This window comes from Laccaria bicolor, genomic scaffold (assembly GCF_000143565.1).
Source record: "Laccaria bicolor S238N-H82 LACBIscaffold_7 genomic scaffold, whole genome shotgun sequence".
Classification (NCBI taxonomy): Eukaryota; Fungi; Basidiomycota; class Agaricomycetes; order Agaricales; family Hydnangiaceae; genus Laccaria; species Laccaria bicolor.
The window spans coordinates 568,035-594,666 of record NW_001889878.1 but is presented as its reverse complement, the minus strand read 5'-3'; the positions used below and the strand labels follow the sequence as shown (position 1 = coordinate 594,666).

Genomic DNA, 26,632 nt, shown 5'->3' with positions numbered 1-26,632 from the left:
GCACCCACAGACAGACACGACCCCCCCACCACTGCCAACGAACAGCGCAATGAGGCCGCCACCAACAAGCGGCAATGAGTGCCCACCCCCAGTATGTCCCCCCTCCCTTTCTATTCTTCCTTCCTGTCTGTCCCCTCCCTGTCTGTCCACCCTCCCTGTCCCTCCTTCCCTGTCTGTCCTCCCTCCCTGTCTGTCCCCCCTCTCTGTCTGTCCCCATTTCTGTCTATCCCCCTTTCCTCTCTATCTCCCTTCCTCTCTATCTCCCTTCCTGTCTGTTCTCCCTTTCCTGTCCTCCTTCCTACCCCTGTCTGTACCCCCCTCCTTCCCCCCTCCCTTTAATATACTTGTAAAGTAATTTTGATGTCATTTAAAATATAATTAAATTCTACTATGTATTGATATCTGAATGCTTTAAGGATGGAAATAGAGTTAAGTTCATTAAGGAAGTTAGAGGAAGTCTTTAAAGATGTTACAGATGGTTAAATGTCATGCAGTCCTCAGGAATCCTGAGGACTTGACAGAATTTTTCTCCTAAAACTCAAATTTGCCAAAATTATGGTGTAGTCCTGCATAGTGTTGCCGAAGTTTAGTTCAGTCCGGTTCAGACCCCCTTTGGTCCGAACCTGAACCTGAACCTCCTACAAATTTTCCGAACCTGAACTGAACCCGAACTGTGTGTTCGGTTCAGGTTCGAACCTTCTGAACCTTCTAATTTTTTTAAATCAATTTTTTCAATTTTTTTTCGTGTCCAAATGCTTCGAAACACATGTGTAATCTCTAAAAACCAGTTATTTATGCAATGCCGTGGCACAAACCAGTTTGATAAGCCAAATAGATATTATACAACAGACCCTAACAAGTGCACATGTGGGAAAGCAACCCAAAATATGGCCATCAACCATCACCCAGATGAAGGATTGATACTTTACATGTAAATACTGTAGTTGTTACAGATCACAATAGTTTTGAATGAAAAAAATGCAAAAAAAGAGTCCAAAACAGAGGGAAAGTGGGCCCCCCAGTGGCTAAATGTTCGGAGGTTCAGTTCAGTCTGAACCTGTTCTCCAGAAATTTTCTGGAGCCCGAACCTGAACCTGAACTTGAACCGAACTTTGCGTTCAGTTCAGAGGATTCAGGTTCGAACCGAAGTTCTGGACTGAACTTCGGCAATGCTAGTCCTGCAGGAATCCTCAGGAATCCTGTGAGTCCTGCAGGATTCTGTGGGGGACTGATAAGTACTGAGTTGTTCTAAGAAAAAACAAAAGTAAGTTAGGATTCATTGATTGTGGGAGCGACTTACAGCTTTACGGCTTGCAAAAGTCCTCCCATCCTCAGCCGTCAGTGATGCTATGTCAGTGGCGAAAACGCAAAACTCCTCACCAACATCCACAGACAATGCAATACAAAAATATCTGGCATGGCTGATGAATCGAGTCCTTGTGCTCCTTGATGATCAAATGGGTACCTCTGTCAGAAGCTAATGCGAGTTTGTTTGGTGAGGGGAGACCCCAGCATTGGCGGTAGTATGTGTGGGTGCCATTCTCTGAGAGGATGAGGAGCCAGGCCACACTGCAGAAGACAACGACACAGGTGTCAATGACAGCAACATGTTTGCCATTTTCTCTCCACAGCCTCCACTCATCTTTGTTTCCACACCTCAGGAAGTTGTCAGTTGTTTGGTGTTCATCTACTGGGGTTCTTCAAGCAGGCAACAACTTACCTGTCCAAGCTCTTACAGAGCAGACCTGAGGGGGGTGAACCTGAAGCTGACATCAACACAAAACTGAAATAATGAATGTACTCTTATCATTGCTTCAGTCTCACTTTGTCCTGTGGGATGTAAGCTTGGGCTCCTGGTTGGGAGGGAATTACAGGGACATACTTGGGTGAGGTAGAAAGTACAAGATATCATGTCTACAATAGAGCTAACAACATGTAACCAAATGCCAGCCAAATGTGAGGTGAGACAATGGGGGTAATGGAAGAAGGAGGAGATGATAGTTGCATTGTGAAAGAACACCAACTCGAACACTTCTAAAATGGGAATATCAACATCCCACAGTCAGACCAGCAGATCTAGAATGATTATGTGCTGTGCATAGTACACCCAAAACTGTAGTTCAGCCTCATAGAGGCCAGAATAAATTCCAAAAATATTTGAGCGCAGACTGTATGTACAGTTGAGTGCAAAAAGAATGAAGTTTGGTTCATTTTTCTGGTTCTTTCTAAGAATCTATTGTACCTCAAATGTATTTGTGTATTCTTTTACATTATGTAGTTGTGTTACACTTCCCTTGGTATGGACTAATTTCAGTGAAAGCTGGAGCCTTGAGAAGGTTTTTATTCTGGAGGCCATTTTTGGCATCTGAAAAAAAAAAAAATTGCTAACTGCAGAGGTAGCCAGAACATACCTCTGGTCAACCTGAATGAGCCTATCAAAGAATTAGTTAAAAATACTGAGCGGTTATGCTTGTAGAGCCTCCAGAAAATGGTCATTTTGTGCTATTTTGGTCATTTTTGGCCTGTTTTAGACAAAACAAGCCATTTTCCAAAGCCTCTACAGACCTAACCGCTCAGTATTTTTGACCAATTCTTTGATAGGCTCATTCAGGTTGACCAGAGGTATGTTCTGGCTACCTCTCCAGTTAGCGCATTTTTTTTTTTTCAGATGCCAAAAATAGCCTCCAGAATAAAAACCTTCTCAAGGCTCCAGCTTTCACTGAAATTAGTCCATACCAAGGGAAGTGTAACACAACTACATAATGTAAAAGAATACACAAATACATTTGAGGTACAATAGATTCTTAGAAAGCACCAGAAAAATGAACCAACCTTCATTCTTTTTGCACTCAACTGTAGCATTGTAGGTACACAATGCCAAGTTTTTGAGGGAAGGATGAAAGTCAACCTATTCTAGGTTGAACCTCATGCCATTTTCCTGACCATTTTATAAGGCTGATTATCAACCTTATGCTGGTTGAAGTCATAGATTGGTGATCAACCAAAAAAACAGGTTGAATTTTTTCAACCTAAATTTTACCTGACCTTTGGTTAAAAGGTGAAATTCAACCTAACATTTGTTGAAAAACAACCAAAGACACCTTCACAGTGCATATAGGTTATTAATTGACAATATATTGCTAAGGCCTTGTGGTTCAAGGTTTATTGCACAGTTATTATAATTTGCCCTATCTGTGAGCTCAAGTGTTCAATTCTTGTTCATGCACTATTCATTTTTCATAATAAATGGAGCATCTGGTCAACTGAATTGAATTGCAGGAATGGGAGAGAAACATTGCTAGTGCCTGTTTCAGCAATGCACTGCATCAGGGCACATATATATGCAAGGCAGTGTTTGTTAAAATGTCTTGTATCTACTTGGAAATCTCCAGAACTTAATTTTTTTTTGATGCATTGAGGTTTGATGCAATAATTCAATGTTAACATATTGATGCCCTCACTGATGTCATAATCTGATTATAGGCATGCACAAAGTGTGTGCTGATAACCGGCCAAGATTTGACACTGCCGCCATGAGACAGCATTGCTCAAAAACACAGCTTTGCCTTAAAGTACCTTAAAGTGCCAGATATAGTCATAAAGGCCTTTAAAGTACTTTACTTGTGGCAACACTACTTCTTTCCTTTTTATAAGTTATATCTTCCCCATCCTTCCTTGCCCCACACCCTTTCTGTGACTCACCCTCATTCCCTTACACAACACACCTACTAACCCCCCCCCTCCTCCCCCACTACAGGCTACATTAGCAAATTCAAAATCATCACCACCATGCAGGCAAAATCATCATCCAGCTCAATGCTGACTGACAAAACAGGTGACATCTCTCCCCAGTTTAACATCCAACACACACCCAGATTGAGAGTTGGGTTAATTTGTTGCCTGCTAGGGGGTTTACACTTCAGGCCTGGCACTTTGGACCATCAGAAGACCTCAGAGGCTGATTCTTTGACTGATGAGAATTGGCCTCTGGGGTAGGTACTACCATGGCTGCTTCCTTATTAATCCTGATAGGGAAGGCGATCAGAGAAAGATCTCATGCACCAGGTGCACTGTTCCTCACATTGGTAGAGGTGCCAGGCTGTCAAGCACAAGGTTCCAAGCATCGCAGGGGTTACAGGCACAAGGTTCTGTCAGGCACGAGGTTCTGAGAAACCAGGGTGTCAGGCACGAGGTTCTAAGTGTGCAGGGGTGTCAAAAGCAGCAGGGGTTGTTAAGTGCCAGGCTTGAGGGACACAACAAATTTAGTTCACCATGTACTTGGCTCAAGAAATATGTTACAGTGAGATTAGAATATACAAGAAATGGGATAGACCTATATACACCTACAACCCCCTTTCCTTTGTAAACGACATAGTATGAATCAGTACAAATCCTTGGATGTCTCCACAACATTGTGGGCTTCGCAGTGGCCACACGACACAATAAGAATGTTGTCGCTGGTGCTGGTCCCACTGCTTAAGAGTTGCCCATAGTAAGCTGGAAGGGTACATGTGACCGCAGGACTGGGGGCTTCACTGACAGCGAGAGGAGCCACAGAAGAGGATGGTGTTACCGTGGCTGCCAAAGTGACACTAATGAAGATGTGGTGAGTGGCTCATCCCTTTGGACCACAACATCACTAACTGTTGGTGACATCTCTGAGGATGTTGGCATGAGTAGGGGCATCACCTACTGAATAAGGATTAGTCGCGAACATTGGGATTGACCAGACTTACTGCTGACACCACCACTGGGTGGAGTTGCAATGAGTGGGACTACCCATAATTGCAAGCAGCTAGCAAGAGTGTGCAGCAACAGGAAAACTTATGTGAGGACTTGCAGACAATGGTGGACAAAGGAAACAAAGAAAGCAAAATAGCAATGAGGGTCACAGTAGGAAGAGGATCGAAATCAGGGTTGGTACAGTTTATATATGCACAAACTGTACAGCTGTTCAATGATCTCTGTCAGCCACCTTCCACCCAAAATTTAAAATGGCAGCATAATGCCAACGTAAAGCACTAGAGAAGTTACAGTGCATTGTGTAGACAGACTCCAGAACCTATTCTATACAAGCTATTACAGACACATTATGATAGTGGGATCAGTTGTAATTAATGGAAAGAAATTAGCCTCCATGGTTTATTTTAGATCAAGAAACCAAACCCTAACAAGCACCGGTGTTCTAACCCTAAAGGTTCTGGCAACTCAGCTGTGTAAATAACCGATGCCCAGATTTCCAAAGCACAATTCTGAGAGGATGTATTGCCAGAATAATTGCATGAATTCAATTGTAAAGTCCACTAGAATGTTTTTACTCACAAATACGACAGTTTGAACACCTAGAAGGAAAAAGAGTAAAGGTCAGACCACTTGCAAGGATTGCTTTGAGTTTCGCACTTAACACCCACCTTACACTCTACCTGAATGGGTCGACCACGGTTACATCACACAGCCCACACCAAACAAGAAGCCAACAGAGCAAAAAGTGCATGTTGCTACCTCTGGTAAGACTCCTTTATCCTGCCTTTGACTAACAACATTGAAATCTTTAAGTCATAAACTTGAAATTCTAGCATGACGACGGAAAATACAACAATTCAAAGACTTAGAGTGAGTAGCCACTTCAATACTGTGGGATTAAATTTCCTCATTTCCTGCCTCTGCCACACTCTGAGCACCGTCGCAAAACAGATGTCAAAGACAGCTTCAGTGCCTGAAGTAACACACAGCACTGGGCTTCTTCAATCTCAGTGAGGTCTCCCCCCTTGCCTCCCCCCTTGCCCTCTTCCACAACCATATGCCCTTCTGCAGAGGATTCCTGAAGCTGAGCCAATTTCACTTTCGTGGCAGGCTGTCAGGTGCACACTTTGCTGAGCAACATCAAGGTAGAGAGATGAAAAATGGTGTATTTCTGGCACATGGTACATAAGCAACATGAGAAGCATAGAGAATGGCCAAGTCCCAAAGGATAGAGCATGAGTGCTCAACGTTCTCCCTGGCACAAGGAGCAAGGATCAAAATGCTCAACGAGTGCATCTGGCACAGATCTTGATTTGATGAGGGATATAAATAGCTGACACCACCATCAGCACTCAAGAAGACCCCCCTCTCAGGCCCATTACCCCCAGACAAAGAATCAGCCTCTAAGGGCCCAGAAGCATGTAGAGGTGCTAGGCCTAAGGTGGGGGTTTGGGATTATTATTCTTGCAAGTTGGTTCTGTGTTGTTGGTTGAGGTAGGGTAAGGTGGCGATGGGTGTTTGAGATGGGCCCTATCTCTCCCAATCATGGTTACCCCTCAGTAGTGTTCACAGGTCCAGTCTACAGGACTGAAAATATACATAGGACTGAACTGGACTGAACCACAGTCTGGTCTTTTTCCAGTTGCAGTTGCCCACATTTGTGGTCAGTCCAGTTGCCAGTTGCCATGTTTTTGTAAATATTTAAAAACCGAAAAAGACTGGTTTAGACTGGTTGCAACTGGTCTTTCATCCAATAACATGCTGGACCTTACTCACACACATTTCTACTTAATTTTTGGTCCCTCAATTATAAAAAACGGTCAGGAATTGGTTGAGATATGGCCAAAAACATTTTTATACGCAATTTGAATGTATATCCTTTCCGTTTTTGCCATATCTCAGTCAAATCTTCACGGAATTGCTTATATTTTTAATCAGTCTACGGAGAATTAAAATATCTATCTACGGATGCTCAGGTGGCACCTTGTTTTCATACATCATGAAATCAGTACTAAGTACTATAAACATTTGTAATTAGACTCATATACTTGCACCTTTCCTGATCTGAGTAAGTAAATTGAGCTTTACTCAGTTGAAATGGAACACAATCATGCACAATTGAACAGTGACCCTTTCTGTTATGCATGTTCACAATTCCATTGATGACGTTAATTGTGCATAATTTAGTGATCTGGATTTTCCTGATGGGGGTGGCGACATGGTGGTAGGAAAGAAATGGAAAACTTTCAGAATCCAACAGACCAGATGTGCATGATAGAGGTGCGTGTAAAAGAGGACTTGGACAGAATCAACAATGCGAAATTACACAATTCTGATGTGGCACATGCAAAGTGTATGGCACTTACAAACAACCTACAAATCCACTAAGATTTTTGTTGTCTGGTGGAAAAAAATGGACAACTTTACAAATTTTCATGTGCAATGAGTTTTGCCAAGCCAATTTTACTTTGTTATGAACCAATTAGAACAGATAATTTTGAACAAATCCTTTTTAAACATATGTAATCCAAACTAAACCACTGTGGTTTTCACAGGGGATGATGCTGCACATGGGCCATGCCAGCCAGAAAAAACAAGGAATATGCCTCAGATATTTTCTGGAGAAGTATATAGATATTCAACTTCAACATAACCCTGAACTCCATGGTTTTGTAAAATTGAATTTACCCACCACCTCTTCACTATCTAAGGGCCTATTCAGTAACTGAGTTATCCCTAACCAAAACCAGGTTTGGTCAGGTTTAGCCCCCAAAAAAGGAAATCAATGGTAAACCCCAAAACCAAGCCAAATTTTCATTCAGTAACTGCTGGTTAGGGTAGGTTAGGGTTGGTTTGGGCTTGTCACACAATACATCAAAGCTTCGTGCTCGCTGTTTCAAACAATGAGCTCAACTAAATCTTTCATTTGTGGCCCCAAATTGGTGCACTCTCTAAAAACTCATAGCTAGCACTGAGATATAATGTTTCCTCAATATTTTTCAGTGGTAAGTACTTTATAATTGGGGTAAATATCTGCCACTTTGAGCCCCACAATGTTGAACAATGCCAAAGGTGTTTTGGCAATGTGTCCTGCAACATGGCAGAAGACTGGATAATTCCGGAGTACGTGACAAGAGGTGACAAGCCTCTCCAACTCAGTCACGTTGAATTGTACCTTGCAAGCCAAACTGACCCTCATCAAACCTGGTTTCGGTTAGGGATAACTTGGTTACCAAATAGGCCCTAAATGGTAAACACCAACATTGCATGTGGGGGTGGCATCCTTAGCATCCTCTGCACCCATAGCACCCTAAGCCATAATCCTAGAAAGAGAAATCTTCACCAGTGAATGTGCCAAAGAATGAACAATGAGGGACACTGTTACTAGAGGTTGACTTTGTCAACAAAGCCTCACTTCTGTATTTTAAATACTTTAGTCAGGGTTCTTAGTACATACACCCTCAGCTTCACCCAACAAAAAAACTTTGAAAATGTACCAAATGAACTTGTCCTTCCACCCACTGTTTGACCAGGTTTATCTTAGCAGAATCTTATCCTTGTACTTTTTGTTTCTTCACAAGAACTCCATTAGATTGAATGAATATCTAGCTTGTCAAAGGAGCTGCTGCTTGTCGCCCAGCCTTTGGCCCACTCCTTGCAGCAGCGAAGAGAGTGTTTGGGCCATGTTTGCAGAAGAGTGGAGTGTTTGGTCCAATATGAAAATACTGTGGTATTTTGACCAACTGTTCAGCTGATGTGACGCGTGACAGCCTGGAACAGATGGGAGGGGTGTTTGAAATTGGGATGACCATGTGACATAGCAACAAAAGTGTTCAGCCAGCAGCAAGTGTTCATTGAGTGGTTGACATGGCATGTGGTAGCAACCTTCTTGCCTGCTCCACAACCTCTCAGATTAGTGAATGGTATATAGTTTTGTAATAAATGTATGCTGTGCAGCGGAAAAAATGAGTTTTTGGAGAGACTTTCCTTTTTAGGGTAAAATGTCACCCTATTCGACCTTCCAAGTGACCTGTGACAAGTGCCAAGATCTGTTCGGTTCACAGCTTGATGTGATGAGTGACCGAACAGTCAGTCGAAATACCACAGTATGACCTCCAGGAAGTTGTATTACTTGCGCCATGTTTGCAGAAGAGTGAGTTGTTTGGATTGCTTAGAAATATGAAGCTGGGAGACCTACTATCACTGACCAGGAGTTTGAAACAATTTGACAATTGGCTGAATTATGCCACAACCGCTACACTCCGGGCCTCCAAATCTTGTGGGGTGGTGAATGTGTATCTCATGAACATGATTATATTTTTAGCTTTTTTATTGTACAGTGGTGGAAGCTGACAGAGGCTTACTGGTCGTCGAAGTCGATTGTTTTGGGAGATTGAAATGACTGTCACGTCCAGTCACATCCAACTGTCAGAATTTTGATAGGTGATGCGACTGTCAGGGTTCAAATTTACTCAGCCTAAGATCACGCTTGTCACGCTCAGCAGACAAAAAATCAAAGTTCATTGAACTGTAAACTAAGTTCTCTATATTTCTGCTCAAAATCTCGTATTCGAGGTCGCCTCGTTTACTAGCATATGTCTGTAAATTTTTAGAGAGTCTCATGGAGAGGACCAGATTAGATCTTAGAAAGCATCTGCATACATCACACATTTTGATGGGCTGAAAACCACCTTTCAAAATCCTGGGCTCATCAGACTCAGTTTTTGTAGAAAAAAAGTTGATATTCATATTTGTGAGAGTCATAATTAGTTCAGAAAAAAATCCCAGAAAGTCTGTGTCAATATCGAGGGAGGAAAACGAGGATTTCAAACTCCTGAAGCATATCAAACTCCTGGTCACTGATAGTAGCTAACGCGAGGTGAAGCCATGTCTAGTATCTAATTAGCAAATCCTATATCGTAGCAGGGACTTGACCATTGCAACCACACCTGATCTTGCTGAGGCTATAGCCACTTGACATTACATAGCGGCATACCACCTGACTTCACTGCTTATCTGTTTCGAGTCTATTACATTGTCAAGCAAATCAACATGTGGCATCCGCCGAGCGTATAAGCTCAAGAAACCAAACTAGATGCCGAAGCTATCAACAATGACTTCAACGCGGAGGAAACATACAAAGGACATTACATTTTAATCTACTTGGATGCTTCCAGGAGTCGGCTCTCGGCCTCCTTAAAGTTGATGACGTTCCAGATGGCATTGAGATACTACAACAATCGTCAACATTTAAAATGCAGCAGCGAAAGCCAACCCACATCAGGCTTCACGTTCTTGTACTGTGGTGATGTCAATATTACGGCTTTTAAGATGTGAACTCTCACTTGCCTGCAGATAAAAAGCCTGGTATTAAGGAGTCATGTCAGTATGGCTTTTGAGGATACAACGGGCAGACGAACGTGTTCCCAGATGTCAACACCAAGGATAGGCGTGTGTGCTGGAGGGAAAAGTTGTAAGCCAAAAGCAGCTGTAATGCGGCTGCTAATAAGACGTACAAATCAAAGGATCCTGGTTTGCAGTGGTAACAATCTCAAGCTTCTTGGAACTTTCGTTGAATCCCTGACGTCACAAAATTGGGAACTCATCCATCTGAAGGAAACGGAAAGAAACGCACAAGCCAACCCCATCCACTTCCCTGGATAGCAGCAGTTGTGGCGTTGAACTTCTTCTTGAAGTCTTCAACGGAACCAAAGTCACGCTCAATTGCCTTCTTGAGAGGGCCGTCAGCGAGCTTGCCACCATCCGTGTTGGCAGGGGCAAGATTCTTCCAGAAAAGAGAATGATTGATGTGTCCTAAATTCAGAGTTCAGGCTTTCCCTCGAAAAAAGAAAAGAACAACTGCTCACCACCACCGTTGAATTTGAGGGCAGACTGAAGCGCAATTTTCTCCCTGGTTGAGTCAGACTTCGCATAGGTCTCCTCAGCCGCGTTGAGACCGTTGACGTATGTCTGGTGGTGCTTCTGGTGGTGGAGCTTCATAATTTCCTCTGAGATATACGGCTCAAGGGCCTGGAAGAAAGTTTAGTATGCCTGCCAGCTGCGGGAATTCCAGAACGAACATTGTAGGCATAGGGCAACGGTGGGAGGGTGTGAAGGGAGGCGCCAGATGCTATAAAGGCGCGGGAAAGCGAGGGTCGGAGAGAACTACGAGCAAGGGAAAGCATTGGAGGAGGATGGTGGTTACAAATCAACGTCAACTGTGAACGAATCCGAAATGTTCCCTTACGCACATTGATTGTCGTTGATTGGCTACAGCCTCTAATTTCCAGGTGGTACATGGATTGGTACAGTAAAAGTACATCTGCATACAGATTTTCACTCTATTTCATCAAACTAGACCGTAGAGATTAAAGCCAAGGTCGAAGCTGGTCCTACTCCTCTCCGACGAGAACGATGCCCTCCCTGCAGACTTCCCTGACGAAAACGACGACCTTGTCGACTTCGTCTCCGGCGACCCTGGGCTTCGCGGAGTCTTGTCCATTGAGAGGGGGTGGACAAAACTCCGCGAGTGTTCAAACCCAAAGGCTCGGAGTCCCCATTCATACGCGAAGAGACCCGAAGGATTGCCGTCTTCGTCACATCGTACTTCATAGATTCCCAACTGCCTCAAGCGGCCAGCAGCTTGAGTTGGCCAACGGTCTGCGGTATAGCGTAACGTGAACTTCTTAAGGTTTGGATTTTCGTAAATGACGCGTTCTGCAATCATGGTTATATCTTCCTCCCTCGATTTATACATCTTGGTCAAAACGAAAGATTCCAATTGAGGCGAGTTCTGGAGAGCCCGCGAAAACTCCCTCTAAAATGGTTGAACATGAATATTAAAGAAAACATAAACGCGAGGAGCTTGAGCTCACCACACGGAATGTCGGATGAGTAAAACAAAGAACCTCAAGGTGACGAAGGTTTGGGCAGAAAGCTAATAGCGAAGAAAAGATATGGCTTTCGTCTTGAAAGTAGTTGGTCCGACCTCCAAACGAAATGTCGATCCATATGCTCAACGAAATCAGAGAAGGAAGTCCCCGAAGGACTGAAAAAGTCGGAGTTAAAACAGAGGGTGTGTGATGGAGACTCGTCAAGTTCAGGTGTTTCAGACGTTCTGGATGAGGTAAAGTCTTCACATATCTGAGAGAACCGCTGAAAGATTCAAGATCGGGGAGTGCAGCTGGTACCAGGGAGAAACAGGGTGGAAAAGATTCACTGCGTCCTGCTTGTTGCAGAGCGACATGTTGTAGTTTTCGATGCGCGGCGAAGAACTTCATCAAAGGATGCTGGTCTGGCAGGCGGCATTTTTCAGCTTCATTTGGGTTAACGACTAAATCTCCCAAAGTCAGGCTTCTTAACCGTCGCCATCGACCAGCGGTTACATGACGAATATCGAACATGCGAGGAGAAGGAGCGATAGATGCAATAGTCAACTCTTCGAGATTCGGACATCGCTCGAGCAACATTTCCCAGAATTTTCTCGGCAATTTTTCCGTTTTGGGGTGTCCGTCTAGTCAAATGTCTGCTCAGCAACGTTATGAACGGGTTGTTCTAACAGACATACCCAATAACCATTCCAGAGATCGACATTTGACAGTCAACGAAAATTGCCGCAAGTCGGAAAACTCAAAAAACTGACAGAATCTTAACCAAGTGAACGACATGGGGAATAAAACGGCGCACATGGCTAGAAGGGTTCAGAGGCTGCACCCCAACAGTCGTGCTGACGGACTTGAGAGACGGGCAACTGACGATTCCGACTCAGTTAGAATGGAAGAGCATGTACGAAGAAAGGTCAACGTACGATGTTCGAAGAACCAACCATAGCCTATCATCAGGCATCTCCCATCCATCCCATACAAATGCTTCAAGACGTCGGCAGAGCGGGACGACCGACACGAGAAGGTTAGACACGATGCTTTCGTCGATTTCATCCCCAGGTAGGGTCCACTCGGCACTATTTGGACGCACAACGAGCTTCTTGATGTGCTGTGGTATTTCCGGATGCCTGGTCAGGCCAACGAGCGTCGCCTTGAAAAGCCTGTTTGATCTCAGTTCGATCGTGGAGTACAGAATCGACGCTAAAGCCGATCGCAATCGACTCGACTGAATAGGCAACAAGATCAAAGCATATGAGCAAGCTCATCCAGCAGCAATCCATGACGAAGCACGTACGCAAAGACTGAGGCTGAGGACATCTCGAAGAAAGTGGGATTGGCGCCCGATTTCTAAGATAAGATGCTGTGGGAGAGATTCAAGATGCGACTTGAAGTTCACGATTTCCGCCTGCTTTTGTGGTTGTTGTACTTTGAAGTAGCGTCTGATCCTTGGAATTTGGATAGGGGATAAACCCATAATCATTGGGGTGGTTCCTTGCAGAGAGACGTCAAAAGATTGAATGCTTGAAGGGCGCCCCTTTATAAGGAGGATGCTCGATTCCAGGGCTGAGAAGTGGGTAAGGCGAGGCGCCTCAATACTGGAGGCTAACCTATACCAAGGATTTATCAGGGCATGGTTTCTTCCATCATCGGCCACACGACTCTGGCGCTTTGGTGGAGTGGATGATGTCTTCCCGTATATGACGGCAAAATGACGATCTCGATTTTAGATACCGAACTGCGCCAACTCTGGAATCTATACGCATGCGCTATCATGCATCATGAGACATATCTGCAATTCCTGAAATAGGTCTGAAAGCCCTTGCGGAAAGGCGGTACGTAAGGGCATACCGTCGATGATTGGTCCAAGTCATGCAAAAAGCGATGTTTCCACTTTTTGACTGGCTGTCGACTCGGAATTTCAGACCACCGAGCCAGGAACCAGGCGACTACCAGGCGTTAAGATATGCAATTAAGACATGACCAATAGTCAAAATTGAAGCACGTTTCCGCTCGGCGGACGCCATAAAACTCGCCTCGAGTTTTTGGAGCTGGAAGACTAGAACGTTTGTGCTAGAGGTGGATTTGGTTACAATCAAAAGGCTTGAGCTTCCATAAGTAAAAGTATATGAAAACTGTGATGGCAGCTTACCGGATTTTCACCGCGAACATGAGGGTTTCAGTAACTTAGGTGGGACCCTTCTCACACACCAAAGCAACGTTGTATTGCGCGATTATGTGATCACATAGGAGACAGTTGAAGGATCAGCTGATGTTCTGTGGCGAGATGATGGGTGGAAGAAACGAGGCCAATTAATGTAAACCTCATAATAGGCCGCTCTAAACCCTGCTACCAAGCCTGCAACCGAGGCAGCGGAATCGAAGTGATTTAAGGGACGTCGGCGCCTTCTGCCAGGCATCGACTTCCAATTGAATTTTTCAGTTCTGGTCTGGTTTTGGTTGTATGTCAAGGAACACTGTCAAAAAATTACGGCAAGATAAAGATGGACTCCACCAGGCCTGTGGAGTCAATTGCAATTGATATCGATAACACGAGAGTTTCTTATGCACTTCAGCCTTGTAGACGCCCCACGCAAATGATCATGGAGCTCGACAACATCGAATTAACAACTTTGATACCAAAGCTATCCGAATCTGAAAGATCTAACTACTAGTAACCTAAAAAATACACGAGTACGTAGCAAAGTTTTTGTATGAGGTCCAAAGGAATAGGATGGAGGGATATCTTAGATGTGTAAGGAGTGTGGAGGTATATCGGTGTTGATAAGACCAAAGTTCAAAGCAATCATGTCCCGGGTGAAAAAAAGTGGAGACGTGCGTAAATGAAGGTTCGTCAATATATGCAGCAAGAAAGCAGAGCGACGGATAGTTGTAAATGTGCGGATATGTTGTTATGATGCAGGGGGTATTGGTGAATGTTGGACGTGAAGATGTGAAATGCGCAAAGTCATGGGATGAAAAGAAAAAGCGCTACACCTGAAAATGGCAAGCAAAGAGTGTGGTGGTAAATGTTAAGTTTTGACTGCAGATTGTCAGAAATAGAAAAACAATGCGCCAGGGGTATGCGGCCTGAGGGGATATAATTAGCTTTAGATAGCATATATGTCGATCGGTTGATTTATAGGGGATGTCGATCCGACTTCCGAGTCGATTATGGTGCCTTCGTAGTTATCGACATTCGATCGCAGCGCTGTCGAAAGGATCCAATCCTTGCCTATTGCGAAGGATTGTATCTCGATTCTGCTTCCATTTCTTCGGCGGTAAATCCATTGCCAGCGTGAACTCTTGTTCGGGTGCATATCCGCCGAACTGTCCGTAACCAGACAGCTCGAACTCGTCGACTGTAACATCTAACTCTGGGCGTAGATGAGATTTCCCCGAAAGATCGTCTTTGATGGATGCCATTGGTTGGCACAAAATTGAAGAAGAGGTCAACAGCTGTGGTCGCGGTAATGGGACGACACTGATTTCTGCGGTGTCTCGGACCGCTAAACGCTGCCGATACATGCTACTTGTGCGTATCCTGGGACGAAGAACAGGACGTTCGATCTCAAAGGCTACGCGGATGCCAGCTTCGGGGTCGTAGTCATCGTCTATCCGCCGACAACCCAAACTGGCTCCGAATCCCATTTCGAGGTCTAGTTCTTGCAGAGCATCGTGTTCGTCTAGTGCTTCGTCCAGCTGAAATCCGTCCTCGCCCTCAACTTCTTCACTGACCGGGAAAAGTCTCGAAGTGCTCGATATTTTCTTCCTCCTTGGTGAGAAACCATGCAACTCATCCTGCTCTTCCAATTCCTGTTCTATATGCACGTTGTGACGTTCCCAGTTGACAGTTGGCATCTCAAACTCATAGTCGTCACTTGACCATGAGGCTTGTCCAAGTCGAGAACTCTTGAACGGCATGCCAAGGCCAAACTGGCTACTGCTTGCTCCAGCTAGAGCCTTGCTGGTCCAGGCCCGTCGGCGACTACGAATTTCCAGCACAGCTTCACGATGTGCCTGCTCCTCTTCAATTGCCCTGACTTGAACGTTTGCCTGAATAAGAAGGTCCTGCAGACGTTTCTTCAGGTCGGAGTACCGGGTGTAATCTGCATAATCTTCCGGGCAAAGACGATTCCGCATCATATCAAGTTGCTTTGAAAGCCGCCTTTCGGCCGAAGATTCAACAGGGTGTCCGTTCTCAAAGTGGGATGACGCGGGGGTATGCAGAGAGCTTCCGTCAGTGTCCGTTTCGTCCTCTTCATCATCGGAAAATAATGACGGGACAACCATCGTTGTGGCAGAAAAATACTCCGCGTCGCTGCCGCGAGGCCGAATCAAATCGGGTGTTCTCGAAGAGGCTTCCTGAATAAGGTGGTCCATCCCCTCCACAGTTCTGCGAAGCATACTGTGTAGAATCCACGTGTAATATCCACCACGAGGAAATCGGCGTGCAAGTTCCATTAACACATATCGGCGATATGTATCAACGAGGAGTGAACGCGCCCTATGTCGAAAAACCCGACCGAGACGGGAGGAACATTTACTAAATGGCGTGGTAAACGGGGGAGGGGAAGGTGTTCTCGAGGAGGACGGAGGGTTGATAATGGATCTGTTAAGGTGAATGTTAACTTGACGAATTCAGCGAGGATTACTCGGAAGTTATACGTACCCAACAGCAGTGACAATGCTCATGAACAACGACCGTTGCTTTTTATGCGTCCGACCAACTCTGACGGAGGAAGACGGAGATCTCTGACTTGCTACGTCCCTCTCCTTCTCCTTTTCCATCATTCTTTCCCTCTGACGGTCGTCCTCGGCCGTTGCTAGCTTAACGTCGCTCATGATGTCCTGCAACGATTTCACGTGACCTGGTGTTATGATCGGCCATTCCTCGATCGCTCCGTCGACAAATCGACACGAAACTGTGAGCGAGGGAAGGTCAAATGTGACCTGTTCGAGCAAGCTCGTAATTCCAACACCCTTGTCCAGAGAATGTAGTGTTTTGGGAAGGTCGAGTTCGCCGTGCATGAGGTTACTAAGCTGGGCCGTCCAGGAATGAGGATTGGGAAGGCCATGTTCAAGGTCTTTGAACCCAAAGGGAAGTTGAATGACGGGGTGAGGATGAGGTGGGTGGAGCTGCAAGAGCATATCGCGTGCTGAGTTGGCAATGAATTGTGAGCAGGAGAGACGGTTTGTTCATAAGTGTTTTCTCCTGAGATGCGAGGGTCCTGTTCAATACACCTGGGGAATCGTCGAATGAGAACGAGAATATTTTTACGACACTGGTCGTCCCCCACATACCAGAGGTAGTTGTAGTAAAAGTTGGTGAGGAAGCATCCAACAAGGAGACGGAGACTTGGATCACAGGGCTTTGGCGACGACAGCAAAAAGATTTGCCGGAGGACGGAGGGGACAGAAAAGACAACGGAAAGAAAGGAAAAGGAGAAGTTTAAAGAAGGAAGAGTTGGACAGTAGGGACCTCAGGGGCACATGGCAGGCTAGCCTTTCTAAGCAGACGCAACATTTGAAAAGATACGGCCAAGATACGACCTTTTCCCACAAACCTGGATGCCTGTGATATGGCATGTTCTTCTTCCCATCTGATCTCGTTTGGCGCCTTCCAGCAAGCAATGAAGGTAAAATGACGCAGAACTTCGAAGACGTAAGTACGTTCGCATGACAGGTCAGCCGCCCCACACGCACGTAGATCATTGACAGACGGAGAGTTCTAACGTCAGAGTTACGTACAGAACTCGCTACTGAGTCCAAATAAATGTTGGAGGGCCAAAGAAAATCCAAACCCTCGTGATACCACAAACTCCATGACTGTCTCCTACATCCCACTATTATTGCGTGAGTCCTTTGAAGATTTCCAACTTGCAGCTGCTGGACCTTGTGCGTTCGATATCAAACCGCAGTAACAGTTCCGTAAACCTTTAAACATGCAAATCTTGCCGCCGTTAAATAAGGTCTAAAATGGGGTTCGATGATCTCTTCTTGACATAAGTATACCTCCCATCGTCCAATAAGTCAAGGGCGTTGTTTCGGCCACGCGCTGCTACCCGGTGATAAGCTTGTAGAGCAGCCATCTGCTCTTCCAGAGCGGCGACCTGTTGAGCTTCGGTCTGTTGAGCGGCGAACTGTTGAGCGACAGACGGTTGGGCGAAAGGCGGCTGAGCAAAAGGCGGTTGAGCAAAAGGCGGTTGAACGAATGGTTGTTGAGCGAATGGTTGTTGAGCGAACGGTGGTTGAGCGAACGGTGGTTGAGCGAATGGTTGCTGAGCGAACGGTGGTTGAGCGAATGGTTGCTGAGCGAAAGGCTGTTGAGGGGCAGCCTGTTGAGCTTGTTGAGCCAGGTGAGCAAAAGCCTTTTGAGTGGCAGAGGGACCCGAGGCTTGCTGAGCTGGGTGGGCAAAAACCTGCTGAGTGGCAGAGGGACCTGAAAACTGCTGAGCCAAATTAGCGAAAGCCTGTTGAGTGGAGGAAGCCTGATGAGGAGAAGTCTGTTGAGCCAGGCGAGCGAAAGCCTGTTGGGTGGAACTCTGTTGGGTGGAAGCTTGCTGAGCTAGGCGAGCAAACGCTTGCTGAGTGGCAGCCGACTGAGAGCTAGAGATCATCTGAAGCCTCAACTCATTAATCAAAGGCTGGTAGTCGACGGGAGGTGTCTGCTGAGATCCCTGGAAGCGGTGCATGTTCGCCTGCTGCTGCTTTAGCGTCAAGGCGTTGATAATGCTCTGGTAGTCGGCACCAGGCTGGCCCTGTAGCACTGCATGTAGAGTGGACTGGTTGACCCCCGAATTTGAACCAGAGAATATATTCAGAAGCGCTTGTACTACGTTGCTGTTCAGAATTGAGTTTCCGACCGCTGAGCCACCTGGCGCCTGGGGTTGTGGCGTCGGTCGGTTGCCTGTAGCAGGCATGCCTTGACAGGGTGGCGGCTGAGAAGCCGTCGTTTGGCGATATGGTGTCGATTCATAGGCATTTCCCGTTTGTTGAGGTTGGGCCATGGTGCTGGTTTGGGGAGTAGATCGAGGTCCAGTAGAAGATGATGGATATGCAGAACTGCTAGCAGGATATGACGTCGTTCTGTGTCCCAAAAAAGGAGGGGGCGGTGGCACTTGATAAGATTGTGCTCTCTGGAAAGCAGGGAATTGGGATGCAGTACCATCATTGGCTAGGTTTGGATGGTTATCTTTCGGGAGAGGAGGCGGAGGCACATCGTAAGACTGTGCTCTGTCGAGAGGGGGCGGCTGGATTGTAGGGGCTTCTTGACTGTCGTTCGTTTGATCTGGAATCGAGAATTCATCATCCGTTAATGCATACGACGGTGGCGCGATATCCGAATCCGATCGGACTGAAGTATCCGTCCTGGAGCTGCCAGATCCGTTAGGCTGGTCGGTACGACGATCAGCGAAATTTGTGGGTATATAGGTTGCATCATTCTCTCGAGGGATATTCTGCAAAGACGGAGACGACCTGAGGCCCGTTGGAGGTGAAACTGGGGCTGGGGGCGTGGAAATGCCAGACATAGACGTGCGTCTGGGAGGTGCTTGGGGAACGTCCAGATTTCTGAGATCTCTAGCGCTAGCCGAGATCAATGGCGGAGTTGATTCCGTCTTGGCTGAGTTCGCATAAAGACGCTGAGCAAGCGAAAGACCAGAACCTCCATTTGACTGAGGGCCCTGACCACTCTGCAGAGATGCTGGTATCCCGGGGTAAAGAGAAGGCGGGGGTGGTGGGACACCTAAAGCTCCCGAAAGCCCTGCTTGGCTGACTGGCCCCAGATCTGCTGGATGCTGATGGGAAGCCCTCGGGGGCGTAACGTTGATCTGAACATAATACCTGACCGGGTAAACACGTTAGGATGCACGAGAGGAGGACTAGATCAAAAAAATAAACATACCAAGTGTTCCTTCTATCCAAGGAATATCAGTATCCGTTACCGAGAGAAAAGTGGCAACCCCTTACGATGTATCATAGTGTTGAGTCCAACCGTTGGGAAGAGGTCGGGGATCAGGGTTTTGCATTGTCAATGGCAATCTTTGTGAGAGAGAAGGACAACAGAAGACAGAAGATAGGGTCCCCTTTAAATCCCCTTTAAATCCCCTCGGGCCTCGCACACATTATTTGATGCAAATCCGATGACCATGAAAGTGATGAACGGTCAGAGTGCCTGGTCAATGTTGGGACCTGCCAGAAAAAACCCGAATTGAGGGACGAGCAGGCTCGGAGCACATCGTCAGGCCGTGCACAAAACGTATTCTGCCATTTTAGTGCGCTGTGGCCCTGCAGGCGGTGCTTCTGGACGATCTTGACCTGTGCATGAGGAGATCGACGAGGTAATCAAATTGAATTATGAATGAGAAGGGGGTCTCGACTAATTGTTGGCACAACGATTCCATGCGGACAACGAAAATCCGACATTGGAGGCCTCGACACCATCTACGATTTGAAAGGTGTGCCCGCTTGGTTGGTTGCGGATTGGTGTTGGCTGGGCTTCTAGTTCTTTTGTTTGGCTTTGTTAGGAAAGAGCAAGACAGTGGCAGTGCGGCAGTGCTTGATTGCATAGCGAAGTAACACCATTAAGAGTCGTTGTCAAGTCGTTGTGTAAACTCTCCTTCCTCCCCTTTCCGTTCTTACTCAACAATTTACTAGATCGCAATGGCTAATACCCTTGAAAGTAATTTAGAAATTGAAAAGGACTCCGAAGCCTTGAAGAACTCCTCATTGGATGGTCAGAAGGCAACTCTGGACGAACTACCGCCTGAACTCCTTGTGCACATCTTCGAAATGGCACAAAACATGTTCTTTCCATTGGACAAACATATGTACTGGCGATTTCCTTTCATCCTTGGGAAGGTGTCGCGCTATTGGCGCCAAGTCGCCTACGGGGCACCGACGCTGTGGTCGAACGTGGATATCTCGCTTCGCCGAGATTTGGGTGGTTTACAGGTCTACCTTGGCAGATCCAAGGACTCCCCCATCGATCTTAATATCACCTTTACCCCGACTCTAAGTCAGAGAAACGTTGGCATGCTCATAGGCATCTTACAACCTCATTACCGACGTTGCCGTTCCATCAGAGTCAGGTCTGAATCCTTTCATGAATTCGCCGCGGAGATTTCGAGCATTCTTGGCTCGATGTGCAAAGGCCATTATCCAATGCTACAGCACATCTGTGTGGAGGGCTTTGACTCGGAGGAGGGCTCTGATATGAGTAGTGCTGTACAACCCTTCGCAATTGTAGCTGACGCCGTTAACCTGACGAGTGTACACTTAAAAGGTTTGGGTTTGAGCTATTGCCGCCCTCCTCTTACTGCTGTAACACAGCTTCACTTGGCGGTCTCAAATCACCCGATTCTCTACACTGACTTCTCCAACATGTTACGGTCCTGTCGATCCTTGGTCACATTGTGTGTCTACGACGATTTCGTTCTCGAATGGCCTACCGATCTCCATGACACCCATGACATGCCCTTCCTCCGTTACATACGCATCTTCGGAAATATGTTAGAAGTTTCTCAGCTTCTACTTTCTATATCTGCCCCGGATTTAGAGGGACTCACCATTGCTCCAATTGTTCTGTCCGACCTCACCAAACTCGAGAGGGAAACTAGCAATGCTCCTCGATTTCCGGCGTTGAAATTACTCACCCTTGCACCCACCGCTCACGGCGAATCTATGATTGCAGCCCTCGCCAACGCCTGCTTCCCAGGGATCAAGTTGCTTATTCTTCCCAATTTTAATAAACGTTCTTTTGTAGGGTCTTTCAAAACGACGGACTCTCGGCCATTCTGGCCTGAGCTCGATGGTCTCGCTGTCCGTCGCATTGATGACCGAGGTGCATTATTTCAGTTTGTCCATGACCGCCAATGTCTAGGTGTGCCCTTGCGCTCGCTGTACTTGGATCCCTTGTCATTGTCAAGGCTGACCCGAATGGACTGGTTAAAGAATCAATTGTCGGTGGTGGAGGCAGATCCATGGAAGACACAATGTGATGACAGTTTTTATAGTGATGAAGAAACCCGTTTTCTCTGAGCGGCGTGAGCAATGATACTTCTTAAACCCTTCATACCCTTCCTTGGTCATGTTATTTTGGGCACGGTGGAGGGGAGCGAAAGCATGTTTGCATGACGATCTATGAATACGGTGATACAAATGGGCTGAAGTGATAATGCCAACCCCATCTCCCTAAACCTTCCTCTCTCCAAAATCCTGCTCCACCTGCACGTACCACTCGCCGCAACCACAGCATCCGGGGAAAGATCCCAGAGCGTGTTCAACCTAACAGTCGCAGTGGCTGTCGTGTTGTTGTTGAATTATGCACCCTTGGTGCACCACGTTGTGACTCCACCATCGACTTACAATGCACATATGTGCATTTCAAGACGTCAGAAATTTGGAGACAGCAACTCGAAAGCCCGGTATCGTTGCAGAAGCTCCTCATAAACTTGGGGACGAGTTGGGGACGAGTGAGCTTGTTCAAGAACGTTATCTTGCAGGACGACCTCTTGTCCTCGTATTCAGCGTACCACTGCCAACCGGATTGACATTGAACTTACACGGGGAGATATCTCTTGAGGAAGAAGGCCATACCCATGCACTACATAACCCTTTCTCTGCAGACCATTCTATCTCCCCGTCTTCCGCTCTTTGGTGGCTCACACAGGGTCATCTGCTTTGTTTGAGGGTATGGGTGCTTATATGCCCGAACCCCTTCTGGTGTTAGGTCTGGCAAACATCCTTCTCTGTCCAGCGGACAGCCAGCATGCCAAGAGGGACAATAATTCACTCTGACCGTGACAGCTTCCGTTTTTGAAAAATGCTTCCATACAACCGCTCAGGTAGCTCAAGGGGAACTCGCATTTTTCATCGCCTAACCACTGCTTCTCATCGGCGACTATGAATTTCCGAAGCATATGGGGACTCTGGGGGTTCACCTTTCCGTAAACCTTTGGTTGACACCCATCTTTCATTTTGTTCAGAGAGTGGGATAGATACAGTGCCTTGCATAATGCTTTGCAGTGTGAATTTTTTTGAATTGTATTTGGCTGTGTTGAAACTGGACCTGAGATGTCACACTCAGGCCTATTCCGGACAGGGATCATTTCGTTGGGCCTTGGTTGTTGCAGGTTGTTGCTTGGTTGTGATATTTCAGGGTCATTACAAACATAATCAAATACAATTTGAAAAAATTCGTGCTGCAAAGCATTATGCAAGACACTGTAAAGGCAAACTGACGTGAAGCCACTAGCAGTCTCACACAAACCCGTCGTCCGTGAAGATAAACGCTCTGCAAATATTTCATTTCCGGAGCACCGTTGGTCAAGCGTCTGAATCTATCTATCCACAGTTCAAGCGCAGATTTCCGTAATAGAAAAACACGGCGATGTACAGCGTGGTATCGCCCTTGCGTCCTTAGGGTACAGTTACAGATAAAGTATAGATATGAGCAATGATATCCACACGAATCAAAAGGTCCTCCGTATGTTTCGCCTAGGTGTTATTCAAGAAACACATCTACGCCTTCGATACCCTCGCCTCTAGCTTTTTCTGGAGTTTAGCCTAGTACGAAAAAACCTTGTGTCAGCTGTTGGAAAATGAAGGGTAAAACGCCTCTCACGTTAACGGCATCCATATAAACGTCAGTAACGACCCAATGCTCCCTCTTCATATCCTTCCCATGTATGGCCAAAGCAAGATCTTTGGTCATGATGCCGTCCTTGTCGATGACATCTACACATGACCCTTCTAAATCATTACAGAAGTTGCGGAGGGCGTCATTTCCATCGAGCTTAGCGCGGTGGAGAAGACCCCTGGTCCATGCGAAGATGGACGCAACGGGGTTCGTCGATGTCTCCTTGCCTTTCTGCCATTCACGATAATGGCGGGTAACGGTTCCTTGGGGGGGGGCAAATAAACGTCAGACAATGCTTTTTCTTGCCACTAACCAATGACGAGGGTCGTACGTACCGTGGGCGGCTTCGCTCTCGATGATCCTGCCGTCAGGGGTGAGCAGCTCGCTAGTCATCATACCCAAGCTTCCAAAGCCCTGTGCGAGAATGTCGCTCTGGACATCACCATCATAGTTCTTGCATGCCCACACGAAACCTCCGGAAGACTTGACTGCCTGCGCCACCATGTCATCGATCAGCCTGTGCTCGTAGTACGTGCCAGCCGCTTCGAACTGGGTTCGGTATTCACTGCGTGATGCTCAGCCAAAGTTGATGAATACACAAAGAAGATGACTCACGCTTCGTATATTTCCTGGAAAATATCTTTGAAGCGGCCATCGTATTTTTTCAGAATGGTGTTCTTAGTCGACATGAACTGCAGTTCTTGATCAGTATTTTCCTCGCCTCTCACTTGGAGATACACTGACCAATGGCATTTTCTTGGATAACGCCATCTTGAAAGATGCATGCGCGAATCCGATGATAGACTGAACCGTTCAAATGATCAACAGGCCAAAGCTTAGGATAGACGAGGGGTCGTACCTCATCGGTGTTGTACATGCTCATGGCAACTCCTGGTCCTTTGAAGTTGTACACATCCAAGGCGGTAGGTGCTGACCCATCAGCAGGTGTGTAAACCATCTGGAGCTTGCCAGGTCCAGGAGCGACGAAATCCGTGCATTTGTACTACGGGACAACTGTCAAGGACAAGCCTATTGCGAGAGGATGGGTTTCATCGCGTACCTGATCACCGAAAGCGTGTCTTCCAATGACGATGGGCTTCACCCATCCAGGAATGGGTTTGGGGATCTTGGACAAGATAATTGGTTCACGGAAAACCGTGCCACCAAGGATGTTTCGAATCTGAGGATCCAAGGTCAGAACAGAAATACTATACTTAGAGGGACGCAACTTACAGTCCCGTTAGGACTCTTCCACATCTCCTTGAGCTTGAACTCTTCGACGCGAGCTTCGTCTGGAGTAATAGTCGCGCATTTGATGCCGACGCTATATTTAAGGATGGCATTGGCGGCGTCGACGGTGACTTGGTCGTTCGTCTGGATAACCAGATTAGCATCAAGAGGTTTGCCAAGTGAAATTTCAGAACGTGCCTGGTCGCGAAACTCCAACCCCAGGTCGTAGTACTTGATATCTAGTTCGAGATACGGGAGGATAAGCTGCGAATATGTTCAGGTTGTTGATAAAATGAGGACAAAATACGGATCTGACCTCCTCGCGAATCTTCTTCCAAATGATCCTGGTCATCTCATCGCCATCCAGTTCGACGACGGGGTTCTGAACGACGATCTTTTGTGACATCTTGTTTTCTAGTAAAGAAGTGACAGTAGTGTGAGCCTAGCGTTCGTTCGGCTTGCGCAGAGAAAAAAAGAGAAAGAGCGCCGTGGTCCAGGTGATGGCTTGATAATAAACGCCATGCACGGCATAGAACTCGAGGTCATGCGGTTGCCCAAGGTAACGCGTGGAACGGCAAGGAAGAAGAAACTCAACAACAACTCACGCCGTAGAAGGCTGATCGCGAATCCTCTCGTGGCAGCCGGTGGAAAGGCGGGTGTCCAAGTCCAAGAGGGGCGGCTTAGCGCACGCAGGCTGCGAGGACATGTCCTCTGCATGATCGTCATGACAAACTGCAGATTTTGTCAACGATTCCCGAACCCGGGATGTGGGAGGGTTTGTGCCGTGTGGCAGTACGGTGTTCCGCGTTATCGCAGCCGGTGGCGATTGTAAGTTCAAGCGCCTTGCCTTGGTAAGTGAACACTTCGACTCGCTTGCTGGTAAGAGTGTGAGGTACTAGTGGAGGTACAGGACGTAATATGTTTCAAGATCATGATGATTTAAGACACGACCTCAATAGGTGATCACTCCATTAATACGATTCGTTCCGTTAACTTGTACCTTCGAATCCCATCTATGACCCAAGCCCAGAAGCCGAATCGCGGGGTCATGGAGACCCGAGGCCTTCGAACTTTACAATAATATCGGCTGCGCTGCTTGAACAAACAACCGAAGCATCCAGACTCCAGAAGATACGATCGGTCGGCCAGTTTAGAAGTAAAAACCAAGGTGTATCCAATGACAACGACAGCGATCGCCGCGAGAAAGGAAAAAAAAAAGAGAGAATACTACGTCTGCTCCGCAATGACCACCTTCTTCCTCTCCGTATTGGGCTTGCTTTCCCCCGCACGTGTATGTTTCCGTCTCCTCTCCTCCTTGACGCGTTGGGCCTCCAACATTGTCTGTTTAAGTTTTGACGTCGAATGTACCGACTTTGGTAGATGCCTCGTCCTATTAAAAAGCCAAGTAACTACCCCATCCGAGATGAAGATAAAAAGGGGAATGAAACGTACCTCGCGACTCTGCTGACCTCTGAATCGACCCTCCACCTCTCCTTGAGGCTATCTCTATACTCCATCGCAGCACGCTCGCGCGCGGTAATGATCCCAAGCTTGTCAGACGCTTTGGCTTTCCATATCCGTACATTACCATCATCAGAGCCTGACAACACGAACCGCGCGTCCCCTGAGAACACAGTCGACGTAACTCTGATCATATTCGTCGTCAAAAACGAAGGAGAAATGAGAGAGAAGCAAAACAAGCACACCTTTGCATCCGCTTCGTATGGTACACTTCGGGTGAATGACCCTGGCCCTCCTTCCATATCCTGACTGTGCGATCCCAGCCGCCGCTCACGAATTCCAGGCCAGTCGGGGACCAGTCACACGACATGACGGCTGCGACGTGGGCTTTGTAGATGTGGCTTGGGGTGTTGAGATGTCGGATGTCAAAGGTGTAGAGGTTGTGGTCTTCGGAGGCTAGGAGGACGGTTGTGGGGAAGGTGGGCGACCAGGCTAGGGAGTTGGAGCGCATCTGATGTTTTTTTTGTTAAGAATAGAAAGAAAGGCTTTTTGAATTGGGTAACGAACCTGCATGACGACTCTGCGCTCGGCTTTTCCAGTTCGAATATCGTATAGCGTGAATGTGCGGTCAGACCCTATGCTGGCGAGAACAGATGACTCGCTCAAATTGAATCGG

The 26,632-nt window shown here is 46.7% G+C and overlaps 9 protein-coding genes across 9 annotated transcripts; 1 reads left to right on the top strand and 8 right to left on the bottom strand.

The window, feature by feature from the left end:
• Window positions 1–894: 894 nt before the first annotated feature.
• LACBIDRAFT_325276 (uncharacterized protein) lies at window positions 895–2,862 on the bottom strand (the record flags this gene model as incomplete). Its single annotated transcript, XM_001878741.1, has 10 exons — window positions 895–938; window positions 1,089–1,248; window positions 1,301–1,347; window positions 1,466–1,687; window positions 1,721–1,760; window positions 1,825–1,881; window positions 1,931–2,034; window positions 2,412–2,432; window positions 2,566–2,629; window positions 2,833–2,862. 10 exons carry the CDS (start codon window positions 2,860–2,862, stop codon window positions 895–897), a joined length of 789 nt encoding a protein of 262 aa, XP_001878776.1.
• A 1,519-nt stretch (window positions 2,863–4,381) lies between these two features.
• LACBIDRAFT_325275 (uncharacterized protein) lies at window positions 4,382–6,525 on the bottom strand (the record flags this gene model as incomplete). Its single annotated transcript, XM_001878740.1, has 7 exons — window positions 4,382–4,578; window positions 4,645–4,689; window positions 4,737–4,795; window positions 5,191–5,252; window positions 5,323–5,342; window positions 5,731–5,854; window positions 6,520–6,525. The coding sequence occupies 7 exons, from the start codon at window positions 6,523–6,525 to the stop codon at window positions 4,382–4,384; spliced, it is 513 nt and encodes a 170-aa protein (XP_001878775.1).
• Window positions 6,526–9,719: 3,194 nt separating this feature from the next.
• On the bottom strand, window positions 9,720–10,936 carry LbMnSOD4 (Mn superoxide dismutase). Its single transcript, XM_001878739.1, has 9 exons — window positions 10,824–10,936; window positions 10,611–10,773; window positions 10,379–10,557; window positions 10,260–10,323; window positions 10,164–10,201; window positions 10,093–10,107; window positions 10,023–10,043; window positions 9,895–9,974; window positions 9,720–9,834 (listed from the first exon to the last, which is right to left on the bottom strand). Exons 1-8 carry the CDS (start codon window positions 10,926–10,928, stop codon window positions 9,903–9,905), a joined length of 657 nt encoding a protein of 218 aa, XP_001878774.1. The 5' UTR covers window positions 10,929–10,936; the 3' UTR covers window positions 9,720–9,834; window positions 9,895–9,902.
• A 66-nt stretch (window positions 10,937–11,002) lies between these two features.
• On the bottom strand, window positions 11,003–13,107 carry LACBIDRAFT_293591 (uncharacterized protein; the record flags this gene model as incomplete). Its single annotated transcript, XM_001878738.1, has 6 exons — window positions 11,003–11,560; window positions 11,619–12,256; window positions 12,311–12,380; window positions 12,430–12,493; window positions 12,551–12,852; window positions 12,922–13,107. 6 exons carry the CDS (start codon window positions 13,105–13,107, stop codon window positions 11,093–11,095), a joined length of 1,728 nt encoding a protein of 575 aa, XP_001878773.1. The 3' UTR covers window positions 11,003–11,092.
• A 1,485-nt stretch (window positions 13,108–14,592) lies between these two features.
• Window positions 14,593–14,745, bottom strand: LACBIDRAFT_317090 (uncharacterized protein; the record flags this gene model as incomplete). The annotated part of the gene is made up of 1 exon (XM_001878737.1): window positions 14,593–14,745. One exon carries the CDS (start codon window positions 14,743–14,745, stop codon window positions 14,593–14,595), a length of 153 nt encoding a protein of 50 aa, XP_001878772.1.
• A 68-nt stretch (window positions 14,746–14,813) lies between these two features.
• Window positions 14,814–16,775, bottom strand: LACBIDRAFT_317089 (uncharacterized protein; the record flags this gene model as incomplete). The annotated part of the gene is made up of 2 exons (XM_001878736.1): window positions 14,814–16,236; window positions 16,297–16,775. The coding sequence occupies 2 exons, from the start codon at window positions 16,773–16,775 to the stop codon at window positions 14,814–14,816; spliced, it is 1,902 nt and encodes a 633-aa protein (XP_001878771.1).
• Window positions 16,776–17,257: 482 nt separating this feature from the next.
• On the bottom strand, window positions 17,258–19,654 carry LACBIDRAFT_293590 (uncharacterized protein; the record flags this gene model as incomplete). The annotated part of the gene is made up of 3 exons (XM_001878735.1): window positions 17,258–19,469; window positions 19,531–19,542; window positions 19,596–19,654. The coding sequence occupies 3 exons, from the start codon at window positions 19,652–19,654 to the stop codon at window positions 17,588–17,590; spliced, it is 1,953 nt and encodes a 650-aa protein (XP_001878770.1). The 3' UTR covers window positions 17,258–17,587.
• A 634-nt stretch (window positions 19,655–20,288) lies between these two features.
• LACBIDRAFT_325269 (uncharacterized protein) lies at window positions 20,289–21,625 on the top strand (the record flags this gene model as incomplete). The annotated part of the gene is made up of 2 exons (XM_001878963.1): window positions 20,289–21,481; window positions 21,508–21,625. The coding sequence occupies 2 exons, from the start codon at window positions 20,289–20,291 to the stop codon at window positions 21,623–21,625; spliced, it is 1,311 nt and encodes a 436-aa protein (XP_001878998.1).
• Window positions 21,626–23,147: 1,522 nt separating this feature from the next.
• On the bottom strand, window positions 23,148–25,221 carry LACBIDRAFT_317084 (uncharacterized protein; the record flags this gene model as incomplete). The annotated part of the gene is made up of 11 exons (XM_001878734.1): window positions 23,148–23,192; window positions 23,251–23,528; window positions 23,601–23,830; window positions 23,881–23,957; window positions 24,010–24,069; window positions 24,125–24,268; window positions 24,326–24,445; window positions 24,499–24,639; window positions 24,694–24,759; window positions 24,812–24,909; window positions 25,101–25,221. The coding sequence occupies 11 exons, from the start codon at window positions 25,219–25,221 to the stop codon at window positions 23,148–23,150; spliced, it is 1,380 nt and encodes a 459-aa protein (XP_001878769.1).
• Between the last annotated feature and the right edge of the window lie 1,411 nt (window positions 25,222–26,632).